The 15,744-nt window shown below is 34.7% G+C and overlaps 2 protein-coding genes across 2 annotated transcripts in view; both read left to right on the top strand.

Annotated features, from left to right (window-relative positions):
• The window catches only part of LOC115709616 (probable inactive purple acid phosphatase 27), a 71,411-nt gene that overhangs the window by 29,977 nt on the left and 25,690 nt on the right, over positions 1-15,744 (top strand). The window lies entirely within an intron of this gene.
• On the top strand, positions 10,010-15,479 carry LOC115711370 (probable inactive purple acid phosphatase 27). Its single transcript, XM_030639705.2, has 12 exons — positions 10,010-10,374; positions 10,930-11,021; positions 11,152-11,221; positions 11,310-11,432; positions 11,649-11,741; positions 12,259-12,388; positions 12,645-12,726; positions 12,812-12,944; positions 13,782-13,987; positions 14,083-14,208; positions 14,520-14,829; positions 14,947-15,479. The coding sequence occupies exons 1-12, from the start codon at positions 10,189-10,191 to the stop codon at positions 15,250-15,252; spliced, it is 1,857 nt and encodes a 618-aa protein (XP_030495565.1). The 5' UTR covers positions 10,010-10,188; the 3' UTR covers positions 15,253-15,479.

The following is a 15,744-nucleotide window of genomic DNA, read 5'->3' as shown; positions in this document are numbered from 1 at the left end:
GTCTTTACAAATAATAATAATAAAAGTATTTTATAGTACAAAATGATGGGGTGCATTACATGCTAAATATGTGTTTATTTCATGATTTGATTTTTGTACTAGACTAATAAAGAAAATTAAGTTTACTTAATCAAACTATTTTTTTTTTTTTAAAAAAAAAACTTATTCAAGCGTGTCTTTATCAAATTGAAATTTTAATATATCTTTTATTATTGAAAATTTTTAAACAACAATAATTAAATCATTAATTTTAAAATTTTAGTATTTTCTTAAAAGTTGACCAAAAAAATCATGCCCTATGATTTTGCTGTCCAAAATGGTCTAGTTTTAAATGATATTTTTAGTCTTGCTTGAAGATGTTAGTTTTGTACATTGTAGCAGATCTTGTAATGGTGTTGCGCTAAACTTACTTTGACAAAAGAAAAAGTGAAATTTAGTGGTTAGGGAATCCTATTTGTATTCAGAACTTAATAATAGCGGACGTTATAATTGAATAAATTTTCACTCTCACCTTAATAGAGTGCTTGTTTTTTTTTTTTGCTGAGAAAAACAACTTCATTAAGCCGAAAAAAGCATTTTGGTGAGCACATGGGGACTCACCTCCCAGAAACGAAGTGCACCATTACAATTATGGGACAAACCCCACCTAGCTAGAGTATGAGCAGAATCATTAAAACTACGAGAAATCCAAGATACAGAGCAATCAAAACCATCTAACTCCCTAAGGATTTTATTGAAAGAGAAGCTTGCATTCCACCAAAGACTTCGACCTGTGCTCAAAGAATTCACCAGTTGCCAATTATCTGAATGGAAATCCACCCCCACTTCTGCGTAAGCCCGAGCCAGTTCCACACCAAAGGCAATCGCCTCCAGCTCCCCTTGAAAAGAAGAGACAGCAGTTACCTTCTTAGCACCAAATCTCTTGACCGAGCCCTCCCAATCATATATGACACCAGCAACTACACCTGTATCATTATCAGATGCGTAGTCAACAAAACACTTCATTCTTCCTGGTCTCGGAAGGCCCCAATGGATTGCAGCAGGACCCCTGTTAGTCCCTTCCTGAACAATATCCAGAGTCATAATATTGATGTGCTCCCGGTAGCTCCTCATCACCATCTTTTGGATCATTTCATATGGCATCGAAGTCTTGTTATGGTAATTGTCATTCCTAACCCTCCACAGCTTGAAATACAGAATTGCCCCAAACAAAGAGAATTTAGCCTTCTCCTCAGTCGACATTACCTGGGCAAAGGGAGGATCAATAAGCCAAGATACAATATCCTTTCCACTAACCAAAGAGAAGTTAGTGATCCGAATGTTCCAGCAGCTGGAAAACCACAATTGTCTAGAAATAGCACAATTGGCAACAAAATGGCTCACAGTGTCTCCCTCACTTTCCCCACATAACATACAAAGGCCAGGTTGAGAACCAAAAATCTCTCTGAATTTGCAGCCAAAAGGGAGAGAATTCTGATACAACTTCCAAAGGAAAAGTTTCACTCTTTCATGCATCTTCAACTTCCAAATCCGACTACCAATAGCATCTTTCTCAAAGAATCGCGACCGATTGAGGTCCCAATAAGCCCTCTTAATACTAAAGGAACCGTCTGGAGAGGATTTCCAATACAGAATGTCCTCATTCAGTAAAGTGCCAAAATCCACCCCCTCCAATCGATTAATCGCCTCAGGTCTAAGCCACAAGACAAGCTTATTATGATCCCATCCCTCCCCAGAGTTCAGCATGAGATCCCCAACAGTAATATCCACTTTGCACATCGGATTAAGGTCCCCACTATCACAAACGACTCCATCTTTACTCGACCATAAACCACTCCAGAGATTAACCTGAGAATTTTTTCCAATTGCCCAGATAGAGTTATCTGCAATGAAGTCTCTGTTTGCCCAGATGCCTCTCGCCACTAAGGAAGCCGATGTGGGGATCGTCGTAGATAGGAAATCAGAGTGAGGACAGTATCTTTCCAGAAGAACCGACTTCCAAAGGGACTGAGTGTTAGAAGCCATGTCCCAACCCAGTTTAGCAATTAAGCTGAAATTAATATCCGCACTTCTTCTAAACCCGAGTCCTCCGCAGGTTTTAGGCTTGCACATCGAATCCCAGGCCTTTAATGCAAGAAATCTCCCCTCTTGAACATTTCCTTTCCACCAGAATTTTCTCAGGATGCCATCAATGGCATCAGTCGTCTTTCTCGGAAGAAGAAAAGTCGACATAGAGTACAGTGGTATTGACGCCAAGACATTTTTTACTAGAATCGATCTCGCCGCCTGCGAAAGAAGCCTAGCCCTCCATCCTTCAAGCCTCTTACTTATTTTTTCAGTAATGAAATCAAAATCCACAGAGCCTCTACCTTTGATAAGAAAAGGATTTCCCAGGAATTTTTCTCCCCGTTTCATCTCTTCATACCCCAGTTTGTGTAGGAAATCTTCACGGCAATCATTCGAGCAGTTGTTGGAAAAAAAGACTTTTGACTTCCGAACATTGATCAATTGCCCCGACCATCTGCAATAATTCTCCATGGACTCTAGAAATGAATCCAGCACATCATTCTCAGCCTTTAGGAAAACCACTAGATCATCAGCATACATTAAGTGAGTTATGGACTGCCCCGATTGGCCAATTGGGAAACCCTTGAGACACCCCTCCTCCTCCTTAGCCAGAAAAATTCTAGAAAGAACCTCTCCACAAAGAATAAAGAGAAGTGGGGATAAAGGATCTCCCTGTCTCACCCCCCTCTTAGGGAAAAATTTCTTTGTAATTCCCCCATTAAGAAGCACCTGGAAACTTACAGAGGACACACAATGCATAATCATTTGGCAAAAATGCCTACCGAATCCAAAAGCCTTTAACACCTTTAGGAGGAAATTCCATTCAAGCCTATCATAGGCCTTTGACATATCACATTTGATGCAAGCGAAAGCATTACCTCCTCTTCTCCGTTTCATGTCATGAACAATGTCATTGGCAATAATAGAATTTTCAGCAATGTTCCTTCCTTTAATAAAGGCAGCCTGATTTGGGGAGATCAGCTTATCCAACACCCCACTCAATCGGTTCGCAAGAAGTTTGGATACGATCTTATATATTGAGTTGCATAGACTGATTGGTCTATAATCATCAAAACTCTCCGCATGAGACTTCTTGGGGATGAGCACAATGAAAGTTTTATTAACCTCAGAACAAAATTTTCCATTGATGAAAAATTCTTTTACAAAATCCACCACCTGGTTCCCAACGATGTCCCAATATTGCTTGAAGAACTTTACCGGGAAGCCATCAGGGCCAGGTGATTTCAGAGGAGGCAGAGCCCACACTATCTTTTTGATTTCCTCCTCCGAAGGACAGCTACACAATCGAAAATTCTCCTCCCGAGTGATAGAAGCCGTGATTAAGTCAGAGAGATCATTATCCACGTTATCCCCACTAGAAGTGAACAAAGCTTGGAAGTTAGACCGAAAATAGTGTGCAATACTAGCTCTATCCTCAATCAAAGAGCTATCCGCCTGTCTGATTGCCCAAATATGATTTCTTTTACGTCTCACCACAATTGAAGCATGAAAAAAACGAGAGTTCTTATCCCCCTCATGAAGCCAATTTTCTCTCGATTTTTGTCTCCAAATCGACTCTAAACGATCCTCCACTTCATCAAGTTCAAGCATTATCGACCCTTCCAGCTCTAAATTATCCTTTGAAGGAGGGCGATTTTGCACCTCAATCAAAAGCTTTTCAAGCGCCTTAATCTTCGATTGACAGAAGCCAAAAACCAGTCGATTCCATTCACCAAGAGCTTTAGCAGTGATCCTTAATTTCTGACAAAGGATAAAGCTTTGAAATCCCTCCACCCCAAGCTTCCAAGAATCCTCAATTACTTTTCTGCAAGAGCTATCTCTACTCCAAGCATCCAAGTAACGAAAAGGAGTAGAGAAGAATTCTCTTTCCATACGGGTATCTAGAATAACCGGGGCATGATCAGAATGACGGATAGAGAGATTTCGAACTCCAGCTTTCTTGAAATGTGTTAACCACTCCGAAGAGACAATAACTCGATCCAACTTCTCCTTGATTATATGGTCCTCATCCTGTCCATTAGTCCACGTAAAGAAAGCCCCCACTCCAGCCAAGTCAATTGCACCATGGTTAAACAAGAAATTTCTTAGGCCCTCTCCTTCCGCCTGGGTGACCGGTCTTCCCCCCACTTTTTCGATAGAAGAAAGCACCGAATTTAAATCCCCCATCACTATCCACGGGTCCACCTGGGCATCAAAAAAATTACCCAAATCATTCCAGAACTCAGCGCGATCCTCTCGTCTTGGGGGGGCATACGTGAAACAACCTATCCAGTCCAAAGAGACTCTGTCTCCACTGAATCTAGCAACAATTTTACTGATATCCATAGTCATAATCTGAATATTCCACCCTTGTCTCCAAAACAGAGCAAGCCCACCAGAGGCCCCTACTGAGGACACTGCCACTCCATTATTAAATCCCAGACTTTGCCAAATACCCTCCATCTCCAATGCATTTTTCTTAGTTTCCATGAGAAAAATAACATCGGGATTGGCACTCCGAATAAGACTTCGGAGAGCGTTTACTGCCGCAGGTTTGCCGAGCCCACGGCAGTTCCAAGCAACAACTAACATGGGGATTTGGGGGGCATGTAAAGGCCCGCCTCCTCGGCCACGGTAAAATCCTCCTTCTTCTTCCCTTCCGTCGATGACATTGTGTTTTGGGTGAAGGCCTGCTGAGTAATAGGCACACCCAAATTTTCCTCACTCCCATTGCAATTTTCTGCAGGATGATCTGCCGTCCCAATACCCTCTCCATCGTCTGGAACTCCTTGACTCCCTGAGTGAGGCTCTTGAGACTTCAAAGACTTAAGACTGTCTTCTGGGCAAATTTTTTTATTAGATGATTCCTCCCCAGGTAAGAAGGAGCCCAAACTAGAGAAATCTTCTTCACAAGAATCAAATCTCCTTTTTTTTCCAATTTGTAAAGGCCTTATTTCCTTCCTTGTAACACTCTTTGCATTTGAGCCCAAATCCTTCCTGGATCTAAGAGGTCTGGAGGGTCTATGGGCCGGCTTTGGATTAGAGCCCAAAGAGGCTTTGAAAACCATAGCTAAATGATCCACGTGATGCTTTTCCACCTCAGCTATTTCTTTTCCTTTTCCATTTGACGTGTGGGTAGTGCTGGGACCACCAATTTCATCCGTATGATTGCGCACCACCACCTCCCCTCCTGCAGTGGAATCTTTCCCATGCACGTTCGTACCAAACCCTGGACCTTTATGCCCTTCCTCCAACGTTCGAATTTCCGAAGACGGCATACTGCCTTCCGCCACAGTACCCTCCACCGGAACTTTCGAACTATTTCCAGTCTCCGGTTCGGCTTCTTTTTGCCTTCTAGCCGCCTCTATCACTGCTTCCATGTGCAAGTCAGTGCCAATCTGCGCTGGCTCAAAGTTTCCTTCCCCTGGAATAAGATTGTCTCTAGCCTCGACTTGAAGGCGAACATCTCTCAACTCCCGTGCTAGCCTTTCCTGTTCATACAATTCATAGTCCGAAAAACAATCTTTTTTCCGGGCTCCCAGTCTAATCCAAGGACCATACATGGGGACCGTTCTATTAAAATCATCAGCAATCATTCTTCTGTTACGTCTGCATCTAGATTCCTCATGACCAACAACCCCGCATTTGTAACAAACACATGGCAAATTCTCATACTTGAAATAACTCCATAAGCACACCCCCTCTTCCATTGGGAGAAAAACACCTACCATAATCGGTTTATTCAGTTGTATAGTCACCTGGAATCTAATGTATTCATTAGTTGGAAAACCGTTCCTCCATAGTCGGTCTATAGAGTTTACCGTCCCAATCTTCTGCGCGAGCGCTGTTGCATTTTTAATCGTCCAATATCTAGGAGGTATTTCATATGCCCGCACCCAGACCGGGGATGAATTTAAGTCCGCAGCTGACCATATACCGTCCTCAGGCATGGGTTTAACCACCAGAAAACCATCACACATAGGCCACGGACCATTTTTGGAGATTTGCAGCGCCTCCTGTTTCTTTGTTAACCTTATGATAAAGGTTTTTGGCTCCACTTCTTGAAGCTTCCACCCCTTGGCCAGTTTCCATTTCCTTCCCAGAATCGAGCGTAGTAGACCCATAAAGACAGTCTTGTTAGTGTACAGCTTAGCAACAACTGATTTCTCGATGGCCTCCACCCCAAGCTCATGATCTGCTTCTAAAGAGATCTTGAAATCCTCCAACCCACAGAGCTCCACCTGTTCCACCTGTGTCTCCTCAGATTTGTTCTCCATCACTAGAAAGATCTCCCCAGAAAACAAAAGAAACACAGACAGAAAGCAGATAACCAGTAATAACCAGAAAACACCCCTTAAACAGCAAAGAGAGCAGCGAGAGAGCAAAGAACCCGAGAAAAAACCTTTCCTTTTTGCAGCAAAACCCAGAGCGAAAACCCAGAGATACTGAAGGATGTCAAGAGAAACCCTAGATCACACCAAGGATCAGAAGGAATTTCGCATATAACGACAAAAGTTACACTGAAATTCCTGTACGGAAATACCAATTCCCTCTTAAATCAAAATTGAAATTCCCAATCGTACGGAGAGCATTTTCCCCAATTCCTTTTTGATAGAGTGCTTGTTGCTCTTGGTGTTTGGTGGTTGATAATTTTTCCTAAAATTAAAAAATTTGCTTCTCGAAATTATGATTACTATCATATTTTGCTCTCAATTTTTATTACTGCCAAACTGCAACTCTTAAATAAAAAAAAAAGTATGGCAGTAGTAAAAGTTCAAGAGATAGAATATGATAGTAATCATATTTCATGGATAAAGTTGCTAATTACTTATCAAAAATCTTATGAAGTCTAACATGGGCTTCACAGAATCATATTTTATTAAGAAATAATTACATAAGACACAATTTTTTCTAAAATATTTATATTTTTACGTTCAAAGAATGTTTTTTTTTTCACATTTTTACTATTTTCCAAAAAATAACACGAAAACAACTTAAAATTAACAAGAAAACTACATAAAAGTAACATAAAAATAACAACAAAAAATAACATACAGATAACAAAAAATCAACAACAAATTAACAAGATTACAACATAAAAAGACCGTATTTTCTGTAAATAAAATCAAAAAATCCGTAAAAATATTTAAAATCTTGTGAAACCGTATTTTTGTAATTTTTTTTGTTGTTTTTATATTTTTGTAAAATAATCTCTTTTATTAATGTTCAAAGTTTTGGAAAATATTTAACTGCTAATAATGCAGGGACATGATTTTATTAGACACAATGTTCAGTAAAAAATTACTTATTTATTATTATTTTTTATATTCTTGTTCTTTTAAGATTTGAATTAGAATTTTTTATTATAGATATAAATATTTTTTTGAAGTTTTAAAAAAAAAGAGTACAATTTGGTGGTAATTAGTACGGTAGAAACACTAATTTACAATACCATACTAGTCCTTAAAAAAACCAATACCATATCAGTGTTTAAAAAATAGTGATATTAACATAATGATCCTATTTCTGTAAATAAAAAAGTTTTGTGATAAATTTTAATAGGTTGTACATTTTAAGGAACATGACATAATAGTATCTTACATGTTCAAAAATAAATTAATAATTTTTCTATAATAATCACTACACACTTAACAATATTTATTTTGCTCCTTAATGGCTACCAAACGGGTATTTTATATTTGAGAAAATTACACTATATATCTCTTTTAACTTGATGTCTTTAATTTTTACCATTTTTTTTTAAATCTATTTTATTTATCTTTTTTTTTTCAATCATTCTACCAATTTAACTCCTATCACTTCAAGATAGTTTTTATTTTCTCTAATCAAAATTTGGCCCCAATTTTCCCACAAGCCTACACATCCATCTACAAAAGAGTACAAATCTATTTTATTTCAAATTATGTTTTAATTATGTGAGTGTGTAAGGATAATTTGGGTACAATACTCGTAAAAAGAAGTATATTTGAATTAAATTTTATTTGAAAATAAATTTGGTTAATATATAAAAAAAGGATAATCTTCAACTTCTCCCTTTATATTTCTAGATAAAAAAGGGGGCTTCTACACAAAATGTCATTTTGGCACAATTTTAATACTTATATTGTTAAAATAAAGTTTTATTTGCACCTAAAAAATTTATAAATGCACCTTATTTTAATAATTTTTATTTTACATAAATTATATCTTTAATTATATTAGTATTTTTTTTATTTTTTTTCTTTCAATTCATATTCTTAAAAAGTATACCTACCAAATAAAAATAAATTATATTTTAAATATTATAAAAAATAATTATGTGAAATTTTATTAGAAAAAAATAATAAAAATTATACATCATTTAAAAAAAATTGTGAAAATAAAATTAAAATAAGTATCAAAATTAACATAAAATAATATGAAAAAAAATTAAAAAAAAAAATAGTAAGAGTGATTTTTAAAAATTATTTTAAGCTTAATTATTTTAAATGCTATGGTGTACTTATCATTTTATGGGGTGCAAATAGAATTTTTATTTTTTTACATTGAGAAATTCTATGCGCACTCCACAAAATGATATATACACCCCAATATTTAAAAAATTAAGCTTAAAATAATTTTTAAAAATAAGTTTTAATATTTTTTAATTTTGTTCTCACATTTTGTGTTAATTTCAATAATTTTTTATTTTTATTTTTTAATTTTTTTTAATAATGTAAAACTTATTTTTTTTTTAATAAATTTCACATATTTTTTAGGGAAATTAATCCATATACTATTTTTTTTTTAATTTTTTTTTTCAAATTTACGGTTTGGATTTCTAAAGTGATTTCTCCGGTGGTTTCTAACTTTCTATGTGGGTTATTATACGATTTTTGGTTGCGATTTAAGTTGCTCCGTTAGTTGCAATAAGGATTCTATGTAGAATTCGGTAAAAATACAAAAAAAAAAAAAATTGATTTGAAGTGTAAAAATAAAAAAACCCTATTTTTTATTTTAATTTTTTGTTATAATATTTAAAATATAATTTATTTTTATTTGATAAGTATATTTATAAGATATGAAATAGAAGAAAAATATATATAAAAAAATTAATGTAACTAAAAATATATATTCTATGTAAAATAAAAGAAATTATCCTATATACTATTTTTTTTTAATTTTTACAGTAGTTGCTGCGTAAGTTGCGATGTGGATTGTTATTCCGTTATTTTCCTATAAATGCAAAAAAATTTTCTTTAAAATTTAAAAATTAAAAAACTTCTAAAATAAAAATAATTAATTTAAGGTGCATTTATAATTTTTTGAAATGCAAATAAAATTTCCCTTCTACATTTTTACAAAGTTTGTCTTATACGACCGCAAAAAAAAAAAACTAAAAATGAGTGCCTTTTTAAATTTTAATTTTTTTTTTCAAAAAAAAAAAGATAAATAAAAAGAAAAACCAAAGGTTAATTAGTAATTTTTCTCTCCGAACTTTGACATGTACTATATAGTGTCCCTGAATTTTTTTGCCGTTAAAAATTTTTCCTGAACTATTAAGAATTTAAGATTGTTAAATTTAAGAATTTTTGTCTAATTTTAGTAAAAAAATTCTAACATGAATGAAAGTTTAAGGGGCATGATTTAGTACATATCAAAGTTTGAGGAGCATGATTTGGTAGATATCAAAGTCTGGGGAGCATGGTTTAGTACATAAACAATCACTGAAACAATAAAATTGAACGAAATTAGACAAAAGTTCTTAAATTTAACAATATCAATAGTTCGAGGGGAATTTTTAACGACCAAAAAAGTTCAGGGGCATAATTTACTACTGTTTAAATTTGGAGTGAAAAATTACAAATTAGCCAAAACCAAAACAAAATGCCTAATTGGCCGGACTCTTATTTATTTATATTCTAGCCGAGGAATCTATAAAAGGCATATGCGGCTGATTTGAATTAACACGTAAACCAAATCAAACAATAATTAATTTCTACTCAGCTACCAGTCAAAACTCAAAACTCGATCTCACTCACGATTTCCAATTTGGTTTCATTCAAATTTAACTTTGTATGGACTCTGCTAATACTCAACTGAAAAATTGCTAGTTCAATTCCATATTTTGAATTTTTGGGAATGGAGGGAATGTGTAGAATTTCAATTTTAGTCTACTTGTTAGTTTTGGCCAACTTTGGATCGGTTTGGGCTCACGGTAATGGTTTTGGGGAGCAGCCACTATCCAAGATTGCCATACACAAAGCCACTTTTGCTCTTCGTGACTCTGCATCTGTTAATGCATACCCTACTCTTCTGGGTTTAAAGGTATCAATGTTACTTCTATTACAATTTTTTTTATTTTTGGCTAAAGTTTATATGTATTTGTTTGTTTTAAATGGGTTTCTCTAATTAATTGGTATCAAACACTTGAATGTTGGAGAATAGACTAGTTTAACTTAAATCATGTCAAAATTTGTTTTGTAGAATAGTTGGATTTTGATGATGCAATGAATTGTTGTTTTTATTTAAAAGGTTTGATGAATTCCAGATTGAAAATTAGCTTATTTTTGCATGCATATTGTTTACTCCCTAGGTCAATAGAATAGTGTTAATACTTGATTAATGCTAAAGGGCTATGGTGCTTAATACCACCATTTATTAAGGATTAAGAATTAAGGATTATATTGTAATAATCAATATAAAAAATCACTAACTATTTGTAGGACACTACCTCAATGTGATGCTTGCTAATAGCAATGCTCTTTTATAAGTAGCACTAACTTTATCCTAGAACTTTTTAGATTTAATATTTTTCTAGTTTTTTGGGCTTTAGAGACTTGGGAGTTGATGATGCATGAATTTTATGTTGTACAACTACAGGGAGAAGATACCCAATGGGTAACTGTAGATTTGGAACACAATGAACCTGCTGCTGATGATTGGGTAGCTGTCTTTTCTCCTGCAAAGTTCAAGTAATTTACATTTTTCACTTATTGATTGTAAACTGTTTTCATTTACTCGAGATTTGGTTGAATGAGGCAAGTACTGTTAATATTGCTTCACATTGGTGAAAACTGATGTATTTCTGCTTTAATATGTCAGCTCATCAACTTGCCCACCTGTAAATGATCCAAAGGAGCAGACTCCATACATATGCTCTGCCCCAATCAAGGTATTTAAGAAAGTTTAGTCTTGACACTGAAGTAATTTGGAGAAAACTTATACAACAACATACTGATATGTTATGCCTTATTTTTCAGTACAAGTATGCAAATGAGTCCAATTCACATTATACAAAAACTGGCAAAGCTTCTTTGAGGTTCCAGCTGATAAATCAGCGAGCAGATTTTTCTTTTGCATTATTTTCGGGTGGGCTGTCAAATGTAAGCTTGTGACCCTGTCTGCTATTATGCTGAATCTACATTCTTCGTCTCAGCTTTGAAGATTTATTTACATTTTTTTTTATCAAATTCTATGATAGATATTTGCTTACCCACTTATCATTCACACATTCTCTTCTATGTACCATCTTGATTATAAAACTTTTTGTACTATTGATGTTTCCATCACATGACTAACTTTTTTGTACTATATTGCAGCCAAAAGTTGTGGCAGTTTCAAATTTTATATCATTTGTCAATCCAAAAGCACCGCTCTATCCACGTCTTGCTCAGGGAAAATCTTGGGATGAAGTAAGTTTTTCATTTTAACTGAGGCTTCTTGGCAGGCTGTTTTCATGTACAATTAGAAGTATTGTTTAATGTTCTGAGCTTGAAATCAGACATTGCTAGTCTGATTCGGATTTTTCTCTTTTTATTTGTTCCAAGTTCTGTATTGTTTAATCCTGAAGTAGCATGTAAAAGGGTGAAGAGTCAATTTCCACTGTAACCTGTAATAGGTATCAAATTATGATTTCTGATTTTGAAATAGAGAGGATCCATCTCTACTTGACATGCGCTGAGAGAATAATTTCCTTATACACCTTCAATAATGTTACCTTCTTTTGTTTCTAAAACTTCATTTCAATCAAATTCAAATAAATATGTTTTAGGAGCACATCCACTTTAGACAAGAGAGATTATTTGACTGAGGATAAGCCTAGCTAGTATTCACAGTTGGACACGATCAGAGTTGCCTTTTAAAGAATTATATTCGAAGGCAGAAAAGTTACTAGCTGAAATCTTTACAACTTTTAAATATGTTGTGCAGATGACAGTTACCTGGACAAGTGGCTACAACATAGATGAGACAGTTCCATTTGTTGAGTGGGGACTGAAGGGAGAAAATCAAGTGAGATCCCCAGCTGGAACATTGACATTTGGTCGACACAGCATGTGTGGTAGGATTCAATATTATAGATTCTACTGTATTGGTTTATCAACTCTTTCTTCCATTAATTTCTGTTTACTTTGCTAACTCAGAAAAGCTAATTGCAAATCCTTGTTTATTTCTTATTTCGGATTACTACAAACTTTCATTTTAAGCTTCTTTTTTCCCTTTCCCATTTCCTGTTTAACACATTCCATTTTTCTGCATTTGATATTATTATGTAGTAAGTAGGCATTATTCTTAATAAGATTTACATTGGTATTCAGGTTCACCTGCAAGAACAGTTGGATGGCGTGATCCTGGTTTCATACACACAAGTTTCCTAAAAGATTTGTGGCCTAATAAAGTGTATGTATAAGAAGAGATAGTTCTTATTCGTTTGTTACATGTTATAAAGTATTAACATGCAATGTTTGTAATGATGGTCACTCAGGTACACATACAAGATGGGTCACCTTTTATCTAACGGTACGTATATTTGGAGCAAAATGTACTCCTTCAAGTCATCGCCATACCCTGGGCAGGATTCATTACAGCGCGTTATAATGTTTGGGGACATGGGAAAGGTAGTTAACAGATTCAAACTTATTTATAATTTGAGCTTTCATGTACTGATTCCTGAACCGTGTTTCTATTATGATTGCTTAATGTACCTTGCTCTAAGGGTTAAGACCTACAATTTTTATCTCGTCTCATCTGTTTTTGTTATGCTCTTCTTGAAATCGTTGTAGAATAGAAGACTTTATTGAAAGCCTTAGGATTAACCAGTTTTTTTTTTACTTTCACCTATTTTTATTAGACAATATTGTTCCACGTATATTAAGTGTAAAAATATTGAGCTATTTATAAGAACATGAATTACTCCATTTATTACCAATTAGATTTAAAATAGAACCCGTAGTATCAAAACCATATCCCTAATAGTCACTCGATCTACACCTATCTAAATAGTTAGCCAAAAAAAAAAAGTACGCTGCATGAGATCCGCGATCCGCATAGTGCAAAAGGACACTTGAGATCCGAACAAAGTGAGTAAATGGTCACTTGTGATATGGTGTTTCAAGATTGGTGATAAAAAAATAACCACCATTTTGAAGAGAATATTGAACAATATTATCCCACAATAGATTTAATGTAAACATATTGAGTCTTTATAAGAACATATGTTACTCCATAATTCTTGTCAATCTTAACATACGTAATCTCATTTAATTAACTCTCTTTTATTCTCTCTACTAACCACATAATCTAGCAACTAACTCAGCTAATAGGCTGGAATACAACCCAAATCAAGCTACAACAACCTGTACATGACTGGCACAGTATACCAGTGTTCCAATCATAAATTGCATTCACATACAAGGACTTGAGAAAATTAAACTTATGATGTTTGAATCTTTCAGGCAGAGCGTGATGGTTCAAACGAGTATAGTAACTATCAACCAGGTTCGCTTAACACTACAGACCAATTGATCAGGGACTTGCCAAACATAGACATAGTTTTTCATATTGGAGATATAACTTATGCAAATGGATACCTTTCCCAGTGGGATCAATTCACATCACAAGTGGAGCCCATTGCATCAACTGTACCATATATGGTTGCAAGGTTAGTATGAAATCCTATATGCATGTATAATATTCATGTGTATTTTGAAATAATCAAGATTGTGAATACTGATTTTTCTAGTTTGTTAAATCTAGTGGTAACCACGAACGTGATTGGCCGAATTCGGGGTCCTTCTATGACAAGACGGATTCAGGTGGAGAATGTGGGGTGTTAGCTGAAACCATGTATTATGTTCCAGCGGAAAATCGAGCTAAGTTTTGGTAAAATTCTTAACTTGTTTATCATTAATTGCATTCATTTATACTGTTATGTAACTAATAGGATGAGGCTCAAAATTTCCCGTGACAAATAGATGCCTACAAAATTGATTATTAAGAAATCATCATGAAAAATTTAAACAACAAAAAGGGGTTGTCTCACCTAACTAAAAAGTTTACAAAGCCTTGTCGACTAGCTCTCATTTTTCTGCTTTCCGGTCACTAAATGCATCATTAGTTGACTAAAGTAAATTTCACATCTAAGAGTAATCATATCAAGTTAATACATAAAGTGTTATTCCATCCCTATACAGGTATTCAACAGATTATGGCATGTTTCACTTCTGTATAGCTGACAGTGAGCATGATTGGAGAGAGGGATCAGAGCAATACAGGTTCATAGAGAAATGCCTTGCATCTGTAGATAGACAGAAACAACCATGGTTGATCTTTGCTGCTCATCGCGTACTCGGGTATTCCTCTGATTACTGGTACGGTCAGGAGGGCTCGTTTGAAGAGCCCATGGGAAGAGAAAGTTTGCAGAAACTTTGGCAGAAATACAAAGTTGACATTGCTTTCTATGGCCATGTCCATAACTATGAAAGGACATGTCCCATCTACCAGGTCCATATAATCACTTGGGTTTTCCTTTATTGCAAAAACACTCACCATACCATATTCATCATCTGGGATTTTTTTTCACAAACAAGTTAATCTATGTTTTTTGTTTTTGTTTTACAGAATCAATGTGTAAAAACAGGGACATCCCATTACTCAGGAGTTGTGAATGGGACTATTCATGTTGTGGTAGGAGGAGCTGGGAGTCACTTGTCTGAGTTCAGCCAAGTAAGACCCAAATGGAGTGTATACAGAGATTATGATTGGGGATTTGTCAAAATGACAGCCTTTAATCACTCTTCATTGCTTTTTGAATACAAGAAAAGCAGAGATGGAAATGTGTATGACTCTTTCACAATATCAAGAGATTACAGAGATGTCTTGGCTTGTGTCCCTGATGGTTGTGAACCATCCACTTTGGCATCTTGATTTGAAAATACTTTTTATTTTTATTATTTTTCTTTTTTATTTTTAGGATTACAGTTCATATAATTTGTACAAAAGTGGGTGAAAATTAGGTGGAGAGAAAAGTATTATTATTACAGCATGAAACTCGTGCTTCATAATAAAATATGCCAAAATTATTTATTTGGAAGCATGTAATAACTGAATACATTTATTTATTTATTTTATTCAGACCTGAATATTATTTTGAATTTTATATTGGGATAAATACAATTTTGGATCCTGTGTTTTGCAAAAGTTATTAATTGGACTCTCTGTTTTGTTAAATGACAAAATGTACCCTATATTTTCTAAAATGTTACAAATAGGATCCTGAATTGATTTTTTGTCAAAATAAAATTTAATTATAATCCGATCTAAAATTGTTATGACAAAATTGTTTACATTTTCTATATCTGTTTGTATTAAGAATTGTTTTCAAGTTAATTATATTAAAAAAAAAATATTGTCAAAAAT

Source organism: Cannabis sativa, chromosome 3 (genome assembly GCF_029168945.1).
Source record: "Cannabis sativa cultivar Pink pepper isolate KNU-18-1 chromosome 3, ASM2916894v1, whole genome shotgun sequence".
NCBI classification, from domain to species: Eukaryota; Viridiplantae; Streptophyta; class Magnoliopsida; order Rosales; family Cannabaceae; genus Cannabis; species Cannabis sativa.
This window is presented reverse-complemented; position numbering and strand designations above follow the sequence as displayed.

Excerpts from the sequence above, each read along its gene's own strand:
- LOC115711370 (XM_030639705.2), top strand. The coding sequence starts at position 10,189 with ATGGAGGGAATGTGTAGAATTTCAATTTTAGTCTACTTGTTAGTTTTG. Across the intron at positions 11,742-12,258 it reads AGGGAAAATCTTGGGATGAA|ATGACAGTTACCTGGACAAG; the intron begins GTAAGTTTTTCA and ends TATGTTGTGCAG. Across the intron at positions 13,988-14,082 it reads GTACCATATATGGTTGCAAG|TGGTAACCACGAACGTGATT; the intron begins GTTAGTATGAAA and ends TGTTAAATCTAG.